The 24,480-nt window shown below is 44.3% G+C and overlaps 1 protein-coding gene across 4 annotated transcripts; it reads right to left on the reverse strand.

Annotated features, from left to right (window-relative positions):
* Positions 1-91: 91 nt before the first annotated feature.
* SEC24C (SEC24 homolog C, COPII coat complex component) lies at positions 92-22,664 on the reverse strand. 4 transcript variants are annotated; one of them, XM_032840172.1, is made up of 25 exons: positions 22,545-22,664; positions 22,102-22,361; positions 20,606-20,805; positions 18,211-18,346; positions 11,995-12,170; positions 11,412-11,783; positions 10,761-10,897; positions 9,478-9,546; positions 8,061-8,172; positions 7,606-7,733; positions 6,078-6,216; positions 5,751-5,866; positions 5,454-5,578; positions 5,113-5,304; positions 4,810-4,903; positions 4,483-4,599; positions 3,963-4,133; positions 3,353-3,449; positions 3,105-3,250; positions 2,742-2,880; positions 2,479-2,597; positions 2,205-2,384; positions 1,769-1,960; positions 1,457-1,546; positions 92-1,311 (listed from the first exon to the last, which is right to left on the reverse strand). In XM_032840172.1, the coding sequence occupies exons 3-25, from the start codon at positions 20,775-20,777 to the stop codon at positions 1,171-1,173; spliced, it is 3,360 nt and encodes a 1,119-aa protein (XP_032696063.1). In that variant the 5' UTR covers positions 20,778-20,805; positions 22,102-22,361; positions 22,545-22,664; the 3' UTR covers positions 92-1,170. The 4 variants fall into 4 exon arrangements, with proteins under 4 accessions (XP_032696063.1, XP_032696054.1, XP_032696071.1 ...); XM_032840163.1 differs by lacking the exon at positions 22,102-22,361 and having other exon boundaries at positions 22,545-22,648; XM_032840180.1 differs by lacking the exons at positions 22,102-22,361; positions 22,545-22,664 and adding an exon at positions 20,901-22,031.
* Between the last annotated feature and the right edge of the window lie 1,816 nt (positions 22,665-24,480).

Genomic DNA, 24,480 nt, shown 5'->3' on the forward strand with positions numbered 1-24,480 from the left:
TCTGCTCAGCCAGCCACTTCCTGGGAAGTGCTAAACCTAGCCGGAATTAATAGAGGGGACAGTGGTAAATCACAAGTAAAAATGAGACTAATTGTTACATCTTAATTTATTTTATTTCTTTACAAATTAAAGATGCATTGAAAAATAAACCAATGAGGAGAAATGAGAGGTCCAGAGCAGGGGCATCCCAGGCTGGGAGCAGACAAGCCTGGCCACCATCAAGCCTAGCCCTTGTCCTGCCCCAGCCAGTTCAGGTTGGAAGGTAACTATTAGCCACTCTGTCAATATCAAAGCTGGAGTGGTGTCCCGGCAGGAGAGAACAGAGCTCCAGCAGCCACTGACTCTCTCCCCAACAACTACCAGCTTGGAGAAGCAGTGTTTCCAGTGGCAACTCAGAGTGCGATAGGGGCTGGCTCTGTGAGGTATTGCAAGTTGATGACCAGGCTCTCTACAAAACCATCCAGTGTTGGAGCCTCTCCAGCTGGAAAAGAGGCTGGTACCTCTCCCATGTCTTAATATACTTTTCAACTCATTTCCCAGGCTCATTCATCTCTGACAATGTGCCTCTATCCACTGAGTGATCAACGATCATTGCAGGAGAGAAAAACTAATCAACCACTCTCCCTAACTCTGACTTGGTTGCCGACTTCCAGACCCAAGAAAGACTGACCAGCCACTTCTCTCTCCACTGTATACCCCAGCTCTTGTGCACCTGTATGTTTCATCCCTAATATAGGAAGTTGTTGATGACACTGAGCTGAATTAGTCCCTCCCCCCCCATAGTAACCCTGGGATTCCCACTCCTTCCTGCCTGCCCCTCTCTTCTTGGAGGCTGGTCCAAGGGGACAGATAATATTGCCAGAGTCTGGGTGCCTCCAAATCCCCCAACACCGAATCATATACAGTGAACTGAGAAACTACATTCATTACGACAGGATTAGCAGGAAAAGGAGAGTAATGCGAGGAGATAGGGGCACCTTCCATCAGCAGGACATGACAGAGTGGTTGGATACTTGATCCCAGAAAGGTGTCTCCTTATACTTCCCCCTCCCCACAAAGAGATTGAGGTCAGCTTACATGACTTAGATATGGAACTGTTCCAATTTCTCTGCCATCCTGGAGTACTTTCGGGAAGCTGGCCTGGCACCCTATGCCATTTACCCACTTGCTCTAGCTCAGTAGCTGCCGAATTTCCTTGTGCATATGACAGAGAAAGTCCACATAGGATGCTCCCCCGCTCAAGCTCTTGTCTTCCACCAGGAAGTGCTTGAACAGCATCTCCAGCTTGTCTTCCTGTTTCACCACAATAAGCTATGGCCAGAAAAATAGGGTCATGAGGCAGGGCCAAAAGAAATTAAACATGCCCTAAATTCCCATTATCCAATCACTTATTCCCACTCCCCTTCTAGGAGAGGACTTGACAAGGTAAGAAATCCAGGATTTAGATCAGTGTTACCTTCATGTACCGTGATCTCTGTGCCCTTAAGCTATCAATGAGGCCTCGCACCTTCTTGGACAGTGGATTTTCCAGAACTGGCAGAACACTCTGCAACACAAAATTCATTTATCCTTATGGTAAGATATTCTGAGTCCAGTAAAAAATGGGGCAGCACAGGTTTATTCAAGCCCAGGAATAATGATAGCACCATCCCTCCTTTTCAAATGTTCCCTGCTATTAAAGCAGACTAGCACACAAACTTTACTGGCTCCCACTCATATCCCAAAATGCATTTCCACACCCATACTCCCCTTGACTCCCTGCCCTCACCAAGCCACTGGTGATCTGACTGAAGGACGAAACACTGAAGAGGCTCTGGACCACACCCTGTTGGACACTTGCTCCCACCCACAGGAAGAGGTTGAGCCCGTTCTCCAGCAAATATATATCCCCATTGCTTAGACGCTCTTCAGATGCTCGAACTGCTGGTGGTTCAGTGGCACTCTCAATGGGAGACTTTGTCTAGACAAAAGGAAGGGGGCAAAAGGTTATTTACCAAGGACCGAAAGACACATTTGTGGCCTCTCCCCATGAAATTTCAGAAAGCTCTATCTCTGAGTAACTTCTTCAGTGTGAAAATTACATCAGATAATGCAGGTTAAAACCAAATTCACTAGTGTCAGACAACAGACAATAATAACCCTTCCCTTCCTCCTATGATGCCCCATTCTCAGGATACAATGTTTCATCCAGCCCTCAGTCGCACCAGTGGTAGAAGCCGAGGATAAAAGAAGACATTGGTCTCAGCCACATCCATGGAAGTAACCAGCTGTCGGACATAGGCACGGTCATCAGTAGTGACTTCAGCTCCAGGCTGCAGGACGTCACTCTTCAACACACAGTTCAGGTAAACTGGGAGTAGCTTCATGCACTCAGGAAGGATCAACTGCAGGGGTTATCAAAATAAAGTTAATGATCATGAGCAATCTCTCCCAAATGCAAACATTTGTCCCAACAATTCCTCCAGGGTGCTTGCCCACCTGTCCCGCCGAGGAGGGGCTGGCACAGTTCTTTCTATAACAGGCCAGGATCTGGGCACACTGAGTGATGAGAGTATCACGAACAGTCTTCACGGGGCTATTGAGGACCCCCCGGTATGCTGGATGGAAAATGGAGACAGCACAGTCACCGGCTGGCCACCCCATCGCACCTACTTTCCTGACACCACACCTACCTGGGAATGCTGAATCACTGACAATCACCTTTCAGCCCCAATCCCACTTCACCCCGCCTCTACCCTCACCAAACTTGGCCATGTAGTTGATGAGCGTGTCAGTCTCACAGTTTCGATACAGATCAGCCAGCTGCGTGCAGCAGTTCAGGGCCAGATTGTGGATGCGGAGCCGTCGCTGCCCAGCACAGCTGGTGTAGAGCAGGGCACACTAGGGGAAGGGAGAAAGGGAGAACTCATACCCCTCCCTCACCAAAGCCCTCTGTAAAACTGCTCCTTTGCTGGATTATTAAGCTAGAAGAAAGATGAGCCATCCCTTCCCTGGCCTCTTCTAGCCCTCTCCACCCCCCTCCTACCCTCTTCCCCGCAGCCTATTTATATCCAGTACAGTGATACTTGACACTTTCTCCCCAGCCCCTGCCTCCTGCCCACTACCTGCAGGAGGGCTCCACTCTCTTCATTGAGCCGATCGTCATGCTTGAACTCCACAGTCACCGTCTTGTCCCCATCTAGCCCAGCCAGCTCCACATCTGTTGTGTTGCTCATGTAGAAAGCCCCGAAGAAATCTACAGCACGGATACCTGAGGCCACAGGGATAAGGTCAGGGCTACAGATATCACAGATGCCACTTGTCTCCCTCCCAGGTTTAGTCCGCCGCCTGCTCTTCTCCAACCAGGACTGACCAGTGCTTGTCCGAACGCGCATCACAGCATCAAAGCCAACAACCTTCTGTACATCCCGACGCAGGTCGCTCAGGAACCGTTCCTGGTCGTTCTCCACCTGCAGCCCCCCAGGCGCAGAGTCACATCACTGACTACATAACAACCTGCAGTCTATCTCCCTGTATCCCCTCCACTCTACAACCTGCTGAATCATAATAACAATAACAGTGAAGATGATAATAATAATGATAATGATAATGACACCTTTCAAGCATTTACTATGTGCCAAGTACCACATTAAGAACCTTACGTATAACTACTTGATTCTAATGACAAATCTTAATTAAGAAGTATTAAAACCCCATCTTACAGATGAAGAAACAAAAGCAATAAATGAGTAACTTCTCCTAGGTCATATTGCTAGTATTCTGGGAGGGCCAGAATAACAACCTAGGACTGTTTCCAAGCCCCATGCTCCTAACCACTACCCTTATGGCTCTCTTCTTTATATTATAGGGTTTCTCCGCCACCGGGATTCCTATTAAGGAGTCAGTAGCTAAAGAGCTGCTCCACATGTAAGCCGACATTCCCAGTCCCACTCCCACCTGCTACCCAGAGTCCCATGCCCTACCTGAAAGCAAGTGTATTTGTAGACAGAGCCACCCGTGAGCTGGGGTACAACAGAGAGCGTGGCCACATCCACATACTGGTTAGGGAAGAGAAAGAGATCTACACAGCAGCCTTGGGCCACACACTCTTTGGCCAGGGTCTGATAGGCACCTGTCTGAGGCTGGAACAGAGTCTGTAGAGGAACAGAAGAAAATATTCAAATAGCTCCACCCTACTTGAGAACTATGTATTTAATATGGGATATTCAAATATATGCACAACTTCAGATCTACTTCATAAGTATTTGCAACAGTAGTAGAACATTCTCTTAAAAAAAAAAAATCTATCAAGGGCTTTGGGATGAAATGGGGCAGAGAAGTACAGGAGCACTGGACAAAGTTGGCAGTCATGGACTTGACATGTGAAAGAGTAGAGTGTCTAGTCCTAGTACCCCACCAAGAAAGTTAAAGAGTATTGCATTGCAAAGAATCACCACCTTCCTCTGTCATGGAAAGTCCTCCCCCCATCTCCCAATCCCATACCTTCTCCTTGTCTGTGTTGATCAACTTCCTATCGTCTCTGTTCTTCAGTTTCCCTGGGGCCTCTGCAATGGGCAGGGAGGTATGGAACAGAAACAGCTTCCCTGCACACTCAGCAGCCTAGGAAAGAGAAGGCTACGTGTTCATTCTTTCCTTTATTCAGCTATTATTCATTCATCCTTTCCCTTGTCGTTATTCAGTGCCAGTTATGTCACATATGCTGACTCACTGGACAGTCTTCAATCACTAAAGAAACAGTAATTATATCCCAGTATATAAGATGGTCAGAGGAAAGCAAGGCAGAGGACGTTGTCAGGGTTCTAACCTTACCTTTAGAGCCTCCATGCCAGCCTGGATAACTGGGGCAAATACTGTCTCTGTCTCCCTTGTGTCTGCAAACATTTCAGGAATCTGATCCAATAAGCTGGAGAGACAGGTGATGGGAAGCAATCAAAATTGCTATCCAGACTCAATTCCTCAGTCCTTAATCCTCTGAAGAATCATGTGGCCCCCTAGACTGAAAACTCCTGAGGCACAGTCCCTGTCCATCTGCTGACCCCTCTGCTCAGCTGTCTGGCTTCCTGTGTTTGTTTCCACCCCACTCCCACTTTACCTCTATAATCTGGCTCTTACCTGGTGATGACTGCCCGAGACTCACTGACATTGACAAGGAAGCCATCCAGCAGTGGCACAAACATGTCAGCCACATCAGATACAACCATCATCTGTGGCTGGGCCAATGAGCTCTTCACATTGTAGAAGTGGAGCACCTTATTATAGGTGACGAAGCCAACTCGGATTGCTGACTCTTCTGCTCCGCCCTCCCTGTAAAAGGTAACATCGTTACCCACACTTGCCACCTTCTTCACCAGCCAACGTCATAACCTCAAGCTCTACCTACTGAGTCAACAACCCAGAACCACCCACACCCCAGTGATTATCCAAGGGATGCACCTTGTCTCCATAAATCTCACCTAGGTAGAAAGTCTATCAGTGACTTGAGCTCCTCACAGAGGAGCCTAACAAGACCACTCCTGATGGCATTGTAGGAGACATCAATCATGAAGATGAAGGCAGGAGGGCTAGGGAACTTATTGTTCTGCAAAGGAAGGAAACGTTGGGGAGAGAGGGGGACTGGTAAGTTGGCTAGTTGACTAGAGAGAAGTCAACGTCAAAGGGGACAACGAAAGAGTAAGGGAAGTGAACACAGCAATTCTTAGCTGTCTCACTGTCCACTACCCACTGCTCCTCCCCATGCTACTTTCCCTTACCTTGCAGTAATCTACAGTGGCCAAGAATTCATAAGAGCCCAGGGATAGCTCAGGACGGTCATAAGCATCCACACGTTTGCCGGTATGATCCAGATGTTGAAAATACTGGGGGGGAACTGTGGGGAACATGACAGAACATTACTCAAATGTCTATCTCAATCTTAGTAAGTCTGGCTTGGCTGAGCTCACTCTACTGCCCCACATCCCCATACGTGCCCTACTTCCCCAGTTCCTAAATAAGAGAACCTCACCTATCTCACTAGAAAGAGAGTAACAGAGACGCAATACAGAAGAACATCCCCCCAATCCCAGCCCTCGCGAACATACCATCATTGATGCAACTGCAAAAGCAGCACTGGAAGCGCCTCCCTCCCTCAACAAACTGCATGAAGGGACACATATATGCTTTGCAGCGGTTGCAGCGCAAAGGACCAGATTCCCCGTGGTCCACGACATACGGTGAAGCCTAAGGAGCAAAAAGGAGGGGCTCAGAGAGTGGAAAGTTACAGTGGGTTGAGACACGTGGCAAGAGATAAAGAGGAACAACCTGAAAGGAGGAGGGCATGGCTAAGATATTTTGCCTGAGGAGAGAGTAAAGGGGAATGAAGATAAATGATGAGGGTACTGGTCATAGGAACGTCCTTAAGAGTTCAAATTCTATAGTTCCCGCTTCTTATTCCTCATCTCCAGAATTCCACTTTTTGAAAGAAAAGAACTGTGAAAGTGGCCCGACCAAATAAGGAGCTGCCATAGGCATGTAAGGAGAAAGACAAAGATAACCTAGGATTCTCATTTCTGGCCCTGTCTTCAATTCTTCTCACTTTTTTGCCCTAGGGATCTTAACTCTGCTTCCTTCCCCAACCAAGTATCTCTAACAATGATCTCCTCCACCCCTGGGTTTCTGTGACAACTACCAATGTCCCAAGCACATGTCACCCTATAGATAAGAGATCAGCACCCAAGTGTCTAACCATCCCCACTGAGACCCAGAGACAGAAAAAAAAAAAAAAAAAAAGCAGAGCAAGATGGAAAGAAGCAGGATATAAACTGCACCTTGAGGGGCGCCTGGGTGGCTCAGTGGGTTAAGCCTCTGTCTTTGGCTCAGGTCATGATCCCAGGGTCCTGGGATCAAGCCCCACATCGGGCTCTCTGCTCAGCGGAGAGCCTGTTTCCTCCTCTCTCTCTGCCTGCCTCTCTGCCTACTTATGATCTCTATCAGATAAATAAATAAAATCTTTAAAAAAAATAAAATAAAATAAATAAACTGCACCTTGAGCTTCTAGTTACAGAGAAATCTACCCTAAATTCAGTAAGCTAGGAATAAACATGATGGTATCCTACCAAAGCCTGGCAGAGCAGCTGACAAGCTCGCTCTCTCTTTTCATGCTGATTTCAGGTACTGAGGTGATAAATCAGGGCCCAAGTCAGGTAAGAGAAGGACTATTGGACCCTAATCTACCTTTTTTTCTTATATGCTGTCCTAATATTCCCTAACTTAGCTGGAATGACAGTACAGAAGAAAAACAGGATAATGTACTTATAATCATCTGGAGATGAACATGCCATGAGAGGTCTCTGCATTCGGCCATCTCCTCCCCTGTAAGTTGGCCATACCTCTTTCATAGTTTGTCTCCCATACGGCCCCTGCTCCCCTCCAACAATTTCTTGGGCTTTTCCCTTCATCCCAACCATAACTGTCAGGCATGGGCCCTGGGAGAGAAAGCTACTGAAGATACTCTCCCTTCTCACCCAACCAAGACTTCTTCCATTATGACTGCCAGAATCATTTCTAGGAAGAAGTCTTCTTCCCCCTCTTCCTCCCTTTCATTATACTCTAGTCCCTTCCCTGACTTACCTCCTCTGGTGGCAGCCTTGCCAGTGGCTTGATGACAGCCGCCAAAGGCACCTGAGCCTGCTTAGCCATGTCAGATGTGCAAGGGATGTTATAGGATGTGCATCGGATATATCGGGGACTTGCATTCCCTAGAGGAGGCAGAAAACCAGGGTCAGATCAAAGAATCCCTCCAAACACCAGCTCTCTGTTGCTGATCCACCCATCGCCCCCCAAAATGATAAATGGTCAGTGAGGCCATGATCTCACAGTAGAGCCCTAGGTTGGGTTCCATGCTCAGAAAGAGTCTGCTTGAGATTTTCTCCCTCTCCTTCTGCCCCTCCCCATGTGCACACTCCCCACTCCCCCCACTTCTCTCTCTCAAATAAATAAAGCTTGAAAAAAAAAAAAAAAAAAACTGATAAAAGTTTACCCAAAGTAGAAAAAGCCCTCTAGAGAGAAATTAATACCCTCCTTACCTTGGTCTTTCACCAAGAAGTTGGTGGTGACTAAGGGTGGCACCTGTCCCCGTACTCCAGTAACAAATGGCTCTGAACCCCGGTTGTTCCTGTCATCCTCAATAACCTGAATCTGTAGGGAAGAACTAAAATGAATGAGGTGACAGAAGAAAGCAAGTACCAAGTCCTGGAGAGACAGGAGAAAGGCTAGAGCTACAGCATGGAAACTAGTAATCTGCCAAGAATACCTCATGCACCAGGTATGCTCTCCTTCTGGAGATCACATAAGATGCTACAAGTCCAATCTTCCATTCTATAATCAGCAGCAAAATGCTCAGCAGGCAACACTGAGAATGGGCTTCTTTACGAATTACCCTGATCCCCAATTTGTGGTGACCACCCCACTATCCTCCCCAGCCAGGAAAGCTCCAGGTCTCATCACAAACCTTCCAATATGACTGGATTCCACTTCCCTCCCCCAGCACACTTCCCCTCCCAATCCTCTCACCAAGACACATTCTGAGTCAGAGCAGGAAAACAGACAACGGTAACCATGTAAAAATGAATCTACCTGGAATGACTCTAGACTCAATGAAAGTAGAAGGGACAGGGTGAGGAGAGGATTAAACAGAAATGACCAGGTAAGGTGAGGAAGCAGATGCTGCCTTATTTTCAGGTAAGCATCAGTGTGTCAATATGGGAGAAGAGGATTAAGTACCAGATCTTTACAAGCCCAATCCTCAGTCCCCCACATTTTGACAGACCCAGCAAAGGGAAAAAAAAAAAAAAAAAAAAGATTTTACAAAGTTGGCAATCAGAACTTTGTGTAGGCTGATAACCTTTGGTCAGTTACTTTAAGATGGTTTGGTAAAACCAGAAAAAGTAAACGGAGAATAAGACTCCATATCCTTAAGAGTTGAAGCTTAGAAATGTATCAGAGTCAAACAAACTCTCCCAATGAGAAAGTGGCCCACGCTTTCCCAAACCAGCAGTCTCTTCCCCTGTGAGAAATGCCAGTATCCCAAACTTATACATTTGTAGTCACCTACCCAAAGTTTCTCCATAAGCTGTAGACAAATCAATCCCAAAGGGGAAGAACCATCACTCCACTTTGTCCTGTTCTATCAAATGTCACATGCAGGCTACTGGAGGAACCAACCGGACTAAAACCAAAGCTTAACATGCCACCTGACCCCACCCTTAGAGCCTGATCTACCATCCCATACTCAAAGCACTGCTAACAGCTTGTCATTTCATTACATGCTGACTTGAGACATGCAAATCCTTCTGGTGGGTAAAAGCGAGGGTCTAGAAAAACTAAGGGAAGAGGATGGAGAGGGATGAACATGGTGGATGAGGTGAAGATGAGGTCACAGGCATGCATGGGTGGCATTAACACAGGGATGACACGCACACACACACCACCCCCTGCACTTACTGGACTAGGAATGGCATCAGGGTCTATTCTGTGCCTGGTTTTCTGCTGAGGAGGCAGCTCATTGAGTTGCTTTTAGTGTTTTAATAATAAAGGCAGCAGGGGAATACAGGGAGGGAGACAAAAGAACAAGAAGCAGATGTTACTTCTCTCGACCCTGATGAGTTAGACATGAACAGCTGGAGCCCAGCTCATACTGCTGAAATCAGGCCCTCTCTAGGTCAGAAATTCCAAGCCTCTCTGGCCCAACACATAGGCTTTAATGGCTCAGACTATGATGTACAAAGAGAAGGGGGCAAACAGGAAGCAAGCAGGGGTTTTACAGGGAGGGGCTGCAGGGGAGAAGCCTTAAGAAGGAGGAAGAAGGATATTCCTTCCAAAAAGCCAAACTTCCCATCTAAGGACTGTGCTAATGCTTAAAGAAGCTTTTCCTTATACCAGACCAGACTCTTGTTCTCCCTGAAGGAGGGGAAAAGGAGAGGCTGCTTAATCCTCTACAGTCCCTCTTAGCCAACAGGGTCCTTCACCATGGTAATTCCCCAAAGGAAGAGGGAAGAGAACAGAATGGAATATGACAATGGCTAAGCATGGTGAGGTAACTGACAGAGCAAATGTTGTAGACAGAACTATAAAGTAGCCCCTACTTAGGAGTACAGTCCCAACCTCTAGTCCAAGGAGGATAAGGAAGGTCTAAGGATTCTGATGATGGCTCTAAGGGTGAGAGTCACCCTCTTCCTGGGAAAAAACAGCTTCCCCACATTGCCCTTATAAACTGTAGATCACTTCTCATGTACACAGCAGGATTCTAGCCAACAAAAGTACTGGAGGTTTCCTCCTAAAACACTGTTCAACTAGAGACAGAGAGAAACCAGTGTGGCTTTCCTTCTCTTAACACCTACCATCAGCTAATTCCCACCAGCTCCACCCATTAAGAAGACTGCCATCCTACCAAATCTAAGAGGATAAGACCTGGACCCAGCTACTACTCCAAGGGCAGAGGTTAGCATGCTATTGTGACAGAATGCAGCACTCAACCAGTGCTCTACTGACACTACTGATCACTCTTGTCTTCCCTTCCTTCCCTGCTCAGCTATGGAGCAAAAGTGCCCCCCAAAAGACTTCTGGGGCCTCAAGTTCCAGTTCAAAGGAACTGGTTCTATACCTACAAGAATATAAACGAGAAGGGAAAATAATTAGAAAACGCTAGGCAAACATCTCTTCTACGTTGACTCACTTATCTGGCAGCCAAAAACTCTGTCCCTAGGACCACATAAGTATTGACTTACAGGGCTGGGGATGGCATCAGGATCCAGGCGCTTAGGAGGCAGTGGTTGAGGAGGCCCAGGCTGACTGCCAAAGGTGGGTGCTCCTGGGTAGGGACTTCCATAATTGGGCTGAGGGCCCCGGGCTGGTCCAAAGGAACCTGAGAGACAAGGGCATAGGGTTGATAAATTCAAAATCCCCTCCCTATCTCTTAGGGCCTCAGGAAAATGACCAGACTCCTGTAAGTGTAGAATTATGAGGTAATAACCATTCAGAGAAAAACCACACTGTCTAAACTAAAAGAAAAAAGAGGGGCGTCTGGGTGGCTCAGTGGGTTAAAGCCTCTGCCTTCAGCTCAGGTCATGATCCGAGGGTCTGGGATGGAGCCCCGCATCGGGCTCTCTGCTCAGCAGGGAGCCTGCTTCCTCCTCTCTCTTTGCCTGGGCCTGTCTGCCTACTTGTGATCTCTGTCTGTCAAATAAATAAATAAATAAATCTTACAAAAATAAATAAAAGAAAAAAGAATGTCTTATAAACCCTACCTCCTAGTAATAATACCCTGAAACTGTCCATCTAGTTCACCACCTAGCAAGCAATACTAAGAACAAACAAACAAAAAAACACCTGACTAGCTGAAGGCTTTGGCTCCTAGACAAACCTTGCGGAAAACTTACCATTTTGTTGCAGCTGATAGCCTGGCTGCTGGGAGGAGTGCATAGGTGGTGGTGGTCCTGGGGGCCCAGTCATTTGGGTGCCAGGGGGCAGAGCTTGAGGAGGAGGTGAGGACACATGGTTGGGCTGGCTCAAGGAGGGCCCCCCAAAACCCTGTCCAGATAGGAGTGGACCAGTCATCGAAGGCATCCGAGGACCCCCTGAAGCTGGAGATGTGAAGCTGGAGGCCTGTGGTGGGGCAGATCGCTGGGGAGGCTGGGCCCCAAGATGACCCTGGGCCTGGCTAAGGGGAGGAGCCTGGCCCTGAGGATAGGAGCCATACAGACCAGAGTTGGGGAAACTTCCTGAGGCTGAGGCCAGCGATGTTGGTGGGCCTGAGAAGTAGAAGAGGTAGAATCAGATCTCTAGTCATTTTGCCTTCTTATTCAGTAAATCGCTCCCTTTCCACATGAGAGGGGCAGGAATGATTGTCCCTTCTGCTGGCACTCAGAAGCACAAGAAATAAAAGGGATGCAGGTATACCCCAGAGTCTGATGCTTCTAAAAAGAAGGGGACAGTCACATTCCTGTGGTCATGGCTACTCACCATAGCCCAGCCCCAGGGGGGGAAGGGCTGGGGCCACAGCACCACTGATCTGCATTCCAGCCAGCTGGGCGGTCACCTGTGCACTCGTCGGGGGAGGGCCATAGGGCTGAAGCACAGTTGGCTGGCTGACCACAGGGGCCAGTGGGACTGACCCAAAGGGCTGAGACCCAGGGAACCTGTGAAGACAAGGAAGGCGGAGGTGACACACAGGCTGGGACCTCCTTCAAAGCTGGCAGGAGCTCCACATCATACAAGAAAATGTACTGTTCTACAGCATCTTACTATCATCTGGGCTCTTCAATGGTTTTGTACTTTCGTATACTTGTAAATATGTTATGTTCCTAATGATCTGCACTATGATTATTCATGGCAAATCTTGCTTTCCATTAGGTTCACTCCACAAACATATGCCAAGCACCCTCAGATCAAATGTTTACTAGATTATCACCTCCTCTGACTTAATCCTTTGTGTTGAAAAACCACCTCAATAAACAAACAAACAAAATACCTCAGTACTGTTAAACAGAAGCCCTGAAGAAGTTGAAAGGGAAAGTGTGCAGAAGCATTAACACAACAGGCACTTAACCAATGTGGTATCAAACAAATGCAGTTTGATTGTTTAACTTTTAAACCAAAGTACTTAACTACTTTATCCTGGCAAAGGTGTTAAGAGCAAAGTAGGTCAGCTGACTTTGACATTTTGTACTAATTAGAAAGATGATACCAACTCTACCAGAAGGGGACTAGAGAAACAGGACATAAACCAGAGAGCCTTCTAGCTGGGTTTATCTAGTAAAAGCCTCATTACTTGGATAGCTACACTGGACATTCCCATGGCATTAGATGGCACATTAAAATATAAATACAGAATCATTCCAGTATCATTACATATCCATGAGGAACTGCACTGGTGTTTATGGTGTTATTACCGTAGAAATCTACAACATAGATTATTATACATAACAAGCTCCATATGGGATTTCACGAATGAATCAACTTCTTCACAACAATAGTCAGTTACACTGAAATTCTGATTTATTCTTTCTGCTTATTTTGTCTCTACTAAAAAATTTGTACTTTATTATATTTGTTTAGTTCCTACAGTGTTGCAGTTTAACACTTTTCACTCATTCATTCATTCAACTACTATTTTCTGACTGTTATGCCAGTGAACCTTATACCTCCCTAAGCTCTTTGATGGGCTTTGCATTTTTTGTTTTCCATACCACAAACATACTATTAGCTCCATGGCCAGTGCTCATAAATTCTTGTCAGAATAATTATATTCCATGGTTACTACTCCATTAATATGTATAACTATATCAACTATATCAACTACCCACGGTTACTCCACCACATGCCCTAGTAATATTATTTGTAAATAGCTTTACAACTTATAAAGCATCTCTAAGTGCTTTAATTTAATCCTCACAGCAAAATGAGGACAGAGCAGATAGAAAAGTAAGACATGAAGAGTATAAGCAGCAAACCAACCTAGAACTATACAGCCCAGACCTGATCTTAGTTCAATGTACTTTACTTTTAATTGTAAAATATAATGGAAATAAAAATAATATATAAAACAAATATGTATTAATGATTATACAAACACCAACGTAACTAAAAAGCAAGTCAAGAAATAGAACACTAGGACCAAAGGCCTCGTGTGCCTCTCCCCCATCACAGCTCCCTTTCTTCTCCCAGAGGTTAACTACTTTCCTAACTTCTTAATATTTATTTCCTTGTCTTTAAAACTCATAGTTCAGGGGTTCCTGGGTGGCTCAGTTGGTTAAGCATCTGACTCCTGATTTTGGCACAGGTCATGATCTCAGGGTTGTTAAGATAGAGTCCGAGGGTCGAGCCCAGCTCTGGGCAAAAAGAGTCTCTCTCTCTGTCTCTCCCCACCACCAAAACAACAACAAACCATAGTTCAGTTCTGTCACTTTTTTAAACTTTTGTATATAGAATCACATCATACATACTCCTTGGGTTTGGTGTCTTTTGTTCAACCATGATTTTGAAATTCACCTATAATGGCATTGCCTGTCATTACTAAATGCTATTCCACTTAATAAATGTCATAATTTACTGAAGTATTTTAATGTAGATGGATATTTCAGTTTTTCTAATTTTTTAATATTACAAATAACATCGCTATGAACACTCATATATACTTGTTTATATATACCTGAATTTTTCTAAGGCATATATCTATGAGTGAGTTGCCAGATCACAAGGTATGTATTTCTTTAATTTTAACAGATAATTCCAAATTATTTCCCCAAAGTAGTTGTCCTAATTTGCATCCAACCACCAGTGGGTAAGAGATCCTACTACTCCATATCCTCGGCAACATCCGGGACTATCAGACTTTTTAATTTTGCCACTTTGATGGATACATAATAGAATCTTATGCTTTTGATTTGTACTTTTCTCATTACTTATGAAGTTGAATAGCTTTGTAATATGTTCTCTTTATCTTATTGTACTACTAATCCTCTGATAGTACCTCAGAGAGAGGATCATCTGCTTATGGATTGTGGAAAGGGAAACTACTGTAGTGGTTGCTTAGGGTTGAGGGGGAATGAAGGACTAGCAAAATAATAGTAACTACTGAGCTAAAGGATATGGTGTTTCTTCTTGAGGTGATGAAAATGTTCTCAAACTGTGGTGATGGTTTCACATATCTATGAATATACTAAAAACCACTGAATTGTACACTTTATTTTTTATTTTTTTTAACATTTATTTATTTATTTATTTGAGAGAGAGAGAGAGACAGTGAGAGAGAGCATGAGCGAGGAGAAGGTCAGAGGGAGAAGCAGACTCCCCATGGAGCTGGGAGCCTGATGCGGGGCTCGATCCCGGGACTCCAGGATCATGACCTGAGCCGAAGGCAGTCGCTTAACCAACTGAGCCACCCAGGCGCCCCTGAATTGTACACTTTAAATGGGAGAACTACATGGCATGTCAGTTATATCTCAAATATGTTGTTTTTAAAAATCCAGTGAGGGCACCTGGGTGGCTCAGTCAGTTAAGTGTCTGCCTCTGGCTCAGGTCATGATCCCAGGTTCCTGGGACTGAGTCCCACATTAGGATCCCTGCTCAGCAAGGAGTCTGCTTCTCCCTCTAACCCTCCCCCTTGCTTGTACTCTCTTTCTCTCACACTCTTTCACATAAAATCTTAAAAAAAAAATAAAAAATAAAAATCCAGCCAAATAAAATTGCCCTAAAACCTCATACCCCCCTCAAGCTTTTGCTCCTCCTTTAGCCAAACATTACCAAAGAATTGGTCTATGCTCCATCTCTATGTCTTTAGTCTTTATTTCCCTTTCTTTCTTTCTTTTTTTAAGATTTTATTTATTTATTTGACAGAGAGAGATAGATCACAAGTAGGCAGAGTGGCAGGCAGAGAGCGAGGGGGAAGCAGGCTCCCCGCTGAGCAGAAAGCCCAATGCTGGGCTCAATCCTAGGACCCTGAGATCATGACCTGAGCTGAAGGCAGAGACTTAACCCACTGAGCCACCCAGGTGCCCCTTCCCTTTCTTTTTAAAGAACCTTCTTGGGGTGCCTGGGTGGCTCAGTCATTAAGCATCTGCCTTCAGCTCAGGTCACGATCCCAGGGTTCTGGGATCAAGCCCAGCATCGTGCTCCCTGCTCAGCAGAAAGCCTGCTTCTCCCTCTCCCACTTCCCCTGCTCGTGTTCCCTTTCTCACTGTCTCTCTCAGTCAAATGAATAAATAAAATCTTTAAAAAAGAAAAAAAAAAAATCCTTCTTTCTGGGTTTATTTTCCTTTTATTCCTGAGCCTATCCCTTAATAATTTTCTCAACCAAGGTCTATACATGGTAAACTCTGAGTCTGTTTGTAAATGTCTTTATTTGTGCTTTCTCTCAGCTAGGTATATAATTCTACAATGACAACTGTATTCCCTTAATGCTTTCAAGGTACTAGTCCGCTATCTGCTCTCCTCTAATAGCCTCTGTGTAGCCTAATCAATTTTCTTTTTTCCCTCTGAGAATCCTTTACACCCCGAGCTGAGGAAGTGTGGTTGTTTCACATTTCTGTCTATAAAATACTCCAACAGTACTGACACCAAAGATGACATTTTTTTTAAAAAAAAGCTTTGAAATACAATTTCCATACCATTAGCTTTATTCCTTTTAAGTGTACAATTTAATGAGTTTTAGTAAATTTTATAGAGTTGTGCAGCCATGACCAGAACGTAATTTCAGCACACTTTCATTACCCAAGAAGTTCCCTTGTGTCCATTTGCAGTCCTAAGACATTCTTCCCACCACTTACCCACAGTCAGCCCACAAGAAATAAGATTCCTTAATATCACCCAGTACCAATGTGCAGATTTTCTTCCTAGTCTACCTGTTCACTGAAGGTACGGCCCAGGACCGCACTTCACAGAGAAGGTCTCAAGTCCAAACACCAGTGCAGAAAAGCCAAGGACTCATCCCCCATTCCCAGTACACCTCCTTAAACTGAAGTCCTCAAGTTCTCAAAATGATCATTCCCGCCCTCTCCACAGGCAGCCATGGTGTCTACTTACCACTCTGATTTTCAGTTCTCACGGTCTCTGGCACTTGAGGATTTCACTTTTTCTTTTTAAGCTTGATTATGCACTTGAAAAACATTTTTTGCTTCTATATCCTATCTCCTTTCTAGATGTTTGTAGCAAAAGGGTTTTCAGATTGTATTAATCTACTACCCAACTGAAACTCTTTGACTCACTCCAACTACATAGCTGTCTTCATATCTCACTGAAACCACATTTGTCTATGATGCCAAACCTCACCCAACACAATGATCAATTCTCAGTTCTTCTCTTACTTTTCAGCAGCAAATAACATAGCTGATTACTCTCCTGCCTTCCTGAAATACTTTCTTCACCTAGTTTCAGGATGCCACGCTCTCCTGACTAATCTCTGATCTCACTACTGCTCTCATTGTCTTTTGATGGCCCCTCCTCAGACCTCCTTTTAAAATGCTGGTAAGCTCCAAGGCTCTAAGGCTCAGTTCTCAATTCTTTTCCCTTTTTTTTTTTTTTTTAAATGATTTTATTTATTTACTTGTCAGAGAAAGAGAAAGCGAGTATGCACAAGCAGGGAGAGCAGCAGGCAAAGGGAAAAGCAGGCTCCCCTCTGAGAACAGAGCCCTATGCAGGACTTGATCCCAGAACCTGGGATCATGACCTGAGCCAAAGGCAGATGCTCAACTGACTGAGCCACCCAGACGACCCCACAATTCTGTTCTTTACTGTCAGTGATCACTTTCTAAATGACTTCATCTAGTCCTATGCCATTAAATAACATCTCTTATGCTGAAGACTCCCAAATTTTTATCTCTAGTCCTGACATTATTCCTCACCTGCAGATCTGTATATACAACTACATATTCAATATCTCTACTTGGTAGCTAGTAGCTTCTTAAACCTATAATGTACAAAATAAAACCCTTCAATACATCCCAAAATCTGCTCCTCCTCAAATATACCTCACTTCAGTAAACAGCACCATTTATCCAGTTGCTTAAGCCAGCAGGTTAAAAGACATCCAGACTTATTCTTTTTCTCTTATCTCACATCCAATCCTATTGACTCTACCTGTGAAACATATCCCAGATCTCTTTCTCACCACCTCTACCACTACCATCCTAAACCTGAACTACTATAACAACCTCCTAATAGGATTGATTCCCTACTTCTACTCTTGAATCCAACAAGGTCACCTCTTTTTAAAAATAAATATTTTTTTAAAAATTATTAGAGAATGAGGAAAGTATATCCAAAATTTTAAAAATATAGTGTTTTTAGTAATCACATTTGTGACTGTGTATTATTGTACTGAGACCGTTGTATATAAGAGATAAATCTGAGATCCCCTTTTCCTGTTTCTCCCTGAGGATAGGTTCTGTAGGATTATAACAATTATTGAAGATATATGTCTAGTCAAGAAAAAACTCAAGTTCACAGAAAGAGAAAGAATACACAAAAGAACTTAGGTATGAAGATGGGTTAATGATCTACAGAGTGGACAGCAGTAGCACCAGTAACCTGGAAAAATGAAAACAAAATACAAAAAAAGTGGAGGGAAGTGAAAAGAGGATCTAAGAGAAAGGCAAAGAAAAAGAAGAGGAAACAGGCGCTCATCCATTCCTAATTCTTCTAGTTTCATCAAACCAATTTTAGGTTGACCCAAGTACATACCTCTGCATCTGAACAGTGGAGCTTGGCCCATTCTGTACATCTCCTTGGCCAAACTGGCCATATACAGCCTGGCCACAAGAGGCCTGTGCTGTTGAGGCTGGAGGTGCCTCTGAAGAAGGCGGGGCTCTTGACACACCTGAGGGTAAAGGACAGAAACTAAATGATTGGGAAATAACTTTCTTCTCCACCCTGAGCAAGGAATGTAAAGCAAGGATAAATAAGCTCAGACCTTCGCTGGCCCCAATACTACAGCTTTGCAATCAAAAGGATAGAATGAACATGTAACTCTAGTTACAGCAGATTCTGAACATGGATGATCAGTCAGTGTCTCCACTCTCCTAGATAGGTATACTGCAGGTGAAGCTGTAAGCAGAGCTACAAGAATGTAGAGGCTTCCTAATCACTATACACTCTTATTCAATCCAGATCAGTCTAATGTTTTTACCCTCAACAAAGAGTCACCTCTTAAAAAAAAAAAACAAAAAACTTTTATTTTTAAATATTCTCCACACCCAACATGGGGCTCAAACTCACAATCCCAAGATCAGGAGTCACATGCTCCACCAACTTAGCCAGGTAGGCACCCTAGAAAGTCAACTCTTTTATTTATTTATTTATTTATTTATTTATTTGACAGAGAGAGAAATCACAAGTAGGCAGAGAGGCAGGCAGAGAGAGAGGAAGAAGCAGGCTCCCCGCCGAGCAGAGAGCCTGATACAGGGCTCGATATGGGGCTCGATCCCAGGACCCTGATATCATGACCTGAGCTGAAGGCAGAGGCTTAACCTACTGAGCCACCCAGGCACCCCGAAAGTCAACTCTTTTAAGGAAAAGATCCGACTCCGGAACTCAGAAACTTAGAGCATATGGGAAAGTTGATAGAGAAGATGATCAAGTAATCTATTGAACTAAATTGTAAAGAAAGGCTCCTCTTGGGGAGACCATTCTGTCAACCTCTTTTTCATATATTCTAATTATCTTAACCATCTTCTTTTCATCCACTTCTTGAGTGTTGATGCTTCCAATATCACATGGCTCAGGGAAATGTTCTCACAGTTTGGAGATTTTGCCCAGGGGTTCAGTCAAGACAACTGATTTGCCTTCCCATTAGTACTGCCACCTTTGTCTTCATAAAAGCTGTACTCCATCCTTTTGTTCATCAGAGATGCATCAAAGCTATTTCTACTTCCCCCAACAATCCTTTCTGCATACCATCCCCAACCATCCTTCCCACATGAAACGCAGGGAATTAGTAAGTTGGCACACCACTTTGGAAATATTGCTGACCCCTGTTCAAACAGTTGTTTTTCTTTTGCTCTGTTAATGAGTAGAGATTTGACAATCTCTGAACCTGCTCACTAGCTATCACAGAACCAGATACGTTTTCCTTTCAATAACAAAACTTCCTCTTGAGGCAATGCCAAACTCCATCTTGATAAGCCAGGACTTGAGAGTTTGGAGATGGACTCTGTCCAGCCAAAGTCTCAACCCAGAATAAGGCTCTTCCAAAGACCTGAGACCTAATCTCACCACTTTACAAATTTTTTTCCAAATTATAATTAAAATAGTAATACTTCATTCATTTCCCAAATTTTATTTATGCCTCCTTGGTGTCTTCTTTTCCCCATATCCCTGCATGGAACTTACTATCTTAAAAAGCATAAAATGTTTGGCATACCCTAAGTCTTCAGCTAGCCTAATCAAAGATCTACTGTTAGCCATTTCCCAAAAAGCCATATGGACAATCCATAGAGTACCAGCTGCTCTTCTTGAAAAAGTAATGTAAAAGCCAAACACTGATCCTAAGGCAGGACCAGATTAGTCTTCTCTTATTGCCCTGATATTACAGAGCATCTAAGAAGCAAATGAAACTCAAGCAACAGCAAAGAATGATATGAGCAAAAAGATAGGAGAAGCCCACAAACACCATACTTTTTATCCATGAATTAGTTTCTCTGTCACAGGGTCATTTACGGATAGAATCATTAATTCAGTGAGAGGCATTATCAACATATATGAAGAACAAGTGATTTCAGGGAGACCTACGGTCAACAGGAAACATTCAGTCCTGGTTACAGGCTCTGGAGGAGCTGTGACCACAGCCCTGCCCTCCAGCCGTGAACAAAGCAGGCAGTTGAGGCTGTACAGGGTGACACTCACATGAGGTGAACTGCCCCTGAAACTGAAGATGTGCTTCCACTAGATATCTTAAGGCAGAACTCCATAAAAACAGGGAAAGGCAGACTGCCCACAAAGTTCTCAATGCTTGAGAGCCAGAGTCATGTTCCTCAATCCCAGCCACCCCAACTCTCTAGGCAGCTTAGGTAGGGCAACACCACCCAACCTGAACACTACTGATTCCCATCCTTAGCTCAAAGGAAACTTGGAAACATACCTTGGGGAGGTGTTTGCTGATAGCCTGGGACTGGGCCATTGTAGGCTCCATAGGGAGTTGGGGGGGCTGTGGATCCTGGTTGCCCACCATAACTGGATTGATGATACCCTGGGTAGACAGGCTGGGACTGCCCAAATGGCGGCAAAGGTGGAGCTGACTGGTTGACATTCATTATGAGTGCATCCCCAACTCGATCTCACCTAAGATGAAAGAGAAATGAGAAATTAGTCAAAATCAACTTTCTAAAGACAGAGCAACTATAGAGGGTAGGAAGGAGACACAAAAAAGGACTGACCTTATCAGGCAGTTATCAGCCTAATTGTTCCCATACTACCACAGGATCTTTATCATTTTCTGTCCCAGCCAGTAGCCAGATTACCTCCTCAAAGTAAAGATTTGTTACTGTGAACCCCATGCTTTGTCACTGCCAAAAGGATATAAATTTCAACTTCAGACACGCCCAATGGAATGGGGCAACAGCCTCCATTCCCCAGTGGTAATGATTTCTAGTGTCTAGTCACACAAGGAGTCCTGCTACTGATGAACTACTGTGATATTAACTAAATGAAACAATGTTCCCACTTCTAACTCATTCACTCTAGCATGGGTTCATTCAACAAAAACTGAATACTCTCTAATGTGCTAGTCATTTGTAATCACTCAGGCTACACATACAAAACATATCAGCTAAATTCCTTCCTCCTCAAAAGACAAATTTTAGAGTAACTGATTAGAGAAATGAAATTCTTTGGCTGAACCGCAACAATTCAAATGCTACTCCATTTCCAGTCTTTCCACCAAAAGAATGTTGGATTTGAGAACTGAAGCATTAAAATCATTAAATGTAAAGGATACCCCAAAACTCTAGTAGGGTACCAGACACTATTAAGTGCAGGCCAGGCACAAAAACTTCTCACAATAACCTAGGAAAAGAGTTCAAGGATCAATGACAAAGTTAAATTTCATGTAAAAAGATCATTTATCTAAGCTTCAAGCAGAGGAGCTAGGAGTATCCCAAATCCTATGCACTCCTCCAACTATTCTGTTTCTGCTTTCCTTATTGCCTGTCATGAATCTAGGCCACCAGTAAAGTTATTACAATCTTGCCCAGCAACAGAGGAATGAATTAGAGGGACTTTTCCAGGTCCTTCCAAGAATAAGACTGTCTAATCACATCTAAACAACCTGATCATTCCAACTCCTCTATAGACAGATGGGGCACAAGAAAGCAGGACAGTTCACAGCTGCTGCAGTAGAACAATGGGCCTCTCCTATTTGTTAGAGAGGGTCATCTTGATTATAGAAAAGCTGAGCTGCTTCTGGACTAGAATTCTTTAACCTTACAACCATCCCAGGAACTGTTCTTCCAAATCCTAAACCTTGTACAGGTCACAACACAGCTTGACGGATGACCCCTTCCCCTCTATCTTCCTAAAGGCAGGGTGGGGGCGGGGGTCGGAGGAAAGGAGCTTCTTCACCAGGCAATAATCTCACACCCAAGAGTTTGGAGTAAGGCTCAAGTCTGGACTCCATTCTGGGTAGACAGCCGAGGGTGACAACTCAGGGGGCGGGGCAAGCTTCCTAGAACTCTGAAAGTAGTCGAGCTTGTGGAGGCTGGGCGCGCCAGGCATCTAGACCAAGAAGACAAACTAGCTTCTCGGGCCATGACGAGAGGGGTGGTCCATTAAGCATGGAGATCGAGCGACTTGCGCCCTTCAACAGGCTCCGGGCAGGAAGCGGGAGCCGGAACCTGGGCCTGGAGGAGAGAAGGGAGGGTCCAGAACTGATCCAGGATTATGGATGCGTGAGGCGAGGGTCTCTCCCTGTGCCCCGCCCCCAGGCTCCTCCCTTCCTTCTCAGACCGGACCCCGATCAGGCCATGATACTCCGGCTTCTCCCCTGCTTTCCTACCCACCAACCTCCCGATGCCACTCCTCACCCGGCTCCAGATCCAGGTTCGACTTCGTTCCTAACGTCAAGGCTCCCAGGCCCAACTTCCGGTTCCGAGGGGGCCGGAGCGTCGTCCCCGGAAGTTCCTCCCCCACGCTCCGGGGCCGAACACTCCTTCTGCCACGTCTGCAGTAGACGCGAGCTCAAGAACCCGGATGCGGCGCATGCGCCACCGCCCCCTCCCATCATGGCTGCCCCCGCATTCTTATGCATTTCCGCCTTTTATTTACTCTCAGATGTTCTGGTCACTTTATGGTCCCACTAACCGATACGCGATCTAGAAGGTTAAGTCAAACTATCTTTAGCAACGCCCCCACAATCCTCCTATGACGCATTAGTGACCTCTGACCTAGAATCCTGTAGCCACTTCCTGCTGACCCCTGACCCCATTGATTTCTTCTACAAAGTTGCTTTCACCTATGACTCTTGCTGGTTACGAGATTACGGAACGTAATATGATAAAAGGTACTAACACTGCTTTCAGACTTCATGTGTTCGAGTTCTGGCTCTGCAGCTCACCAGCTTCGGCAGCTATCTCTGCCTTAGTTTCTTTCATCTGTAAAATGGGAGAGAATATGAAATGCCCTTCAAATAATAATTTGTTGGGAGGATGGATTTAGATTTAGACAAGTCGCATAGATCCCCTGGCACCATAGCAATCACTCAGTAAATGTCAGATGTTGTTAATTAACCATTTTTATACAGTGGCTTAGTTTAGATGCAGAGCTCTGCCAGAGCCTGATGATCTCTGCACTCAGAATGCCCCCAGCCTGTTGGAAGAGCTACAGTTCCTGGAGTAATTATTATCCCATTTAATGAATAACAATACTGTAGCTAATAGTTGTAGGATTTTTAAAAATACACATGACTTCACTTAATCCTTTGTATAACAGTTACTCATTTAACAATTTTCATTTTATTTTATTTTATTAGCACTGCTGTGTGCCAAACCATGTTCTTGGTTCTGGAAATACAGTAGTGAACAAAAGTTCTTGCTCTCCTGTGACTGACAGTAAGTAACAGTGATTCTGAGTCACGAAGTGGTTCATTCATTGAAAAAAAAAATTGCACTTCTATTCTGTGCTGGAAGCTATATCAGGCACTGAGCATGCTTTAGTAAGCAGGCCAATTACTCCAGTCCTCAAGAGTTTATAGTTGAGCTCAGTGGTTCTCCAAGTGTGATCCTAGGATTAACAGTATCAGTATCACCTGGGAACCTGTTAGAAACACAAATATCAGACCCACTGTAGACATATTGAATCAGAAATTTGGGAGGTGAAACCCAGCAAGACAAGGTTTTAGGCCCTCCAGACAATTCAATAGCATACTGAAGACTGAGACCTACCAGTCTAGATTAGTAATTTGCCAAATTCAATTAACATTTGTTGAGCACCTGTCTTAGGCTATGCCCTTTGCTAAGCATTCTCACATAATTTATCCCATTTAATTCTCATATCAGCATAGGAAAAATATTTATTGTATTTATAAATATATATGTATATATTATATGTATACTATAATATATGAATATATTAGTAGATTATTTCATTACACAATCATCTAATCCTGTACACATTACTATATGTAATTAATTATATTACATATTACTACATGTAATTACATATTACTACATGTAATTGTATTACTATTATAAATAATTCATATTTACATGTACATATATTACTATATGTGATTAATTCTATTGCTATATGTATTAAATATACAAAATATATTAGTAGATTATTTCATTACACAGTCATCTAATCCTGTATACACTGTCTTATTTTAGGGAATTAGTAGCTTTAAAATTTTTCCAGATCTGGGTGGCTCAGTCGGTTAAGTGTCTGCCTTTGTCTCAGGTCATGATCTCAGGGTCCTGAGATCGAGCCCCACATCCAGTTCTCTGCTCGGCAACTGCCTCTCCC

Source organism: Lontra canadensis, unplaced genomic scaffold (assembly GCF_010015895.1).
Source record: "Lontra canadensis isolate GAN:19392208 unplaced genomic scaffold, GSC_riverotter_1.0 scaffold3, whole genome shotgun sequence".
NCBI classification, from domain to species: Eukaryota; Metazoa; Chordata; class Mammalia; order Carnivora; family Mustelidae; genus Lontra; species Lontra canadensis.

Bases quoted from the DNA above. Each gene is read 5' to 3' on its own strand.
- SEC24C (XM_032840172.1), bottom strand. From the start codon at position 20,777: ATGAATGTCAACCAGTCAGCTCCACCTTTGCCGCCATTTGGGCAGTCC. The intron at 5,305-5,453 runs GTGAGATTTATG...TACCTTTTACAG, and splicing joins CTGATAGACTTTCTACCTAG to GGAGGGCGGAGCAGAAGAGT. The intron at 3,251-3,352 runs GTCAGTCCTGGT...CTGTGGCCTCAG, and splicing joins GCGCGTTCGGACAAGCACTG to GTATCCGTGCTGTAGATTTC.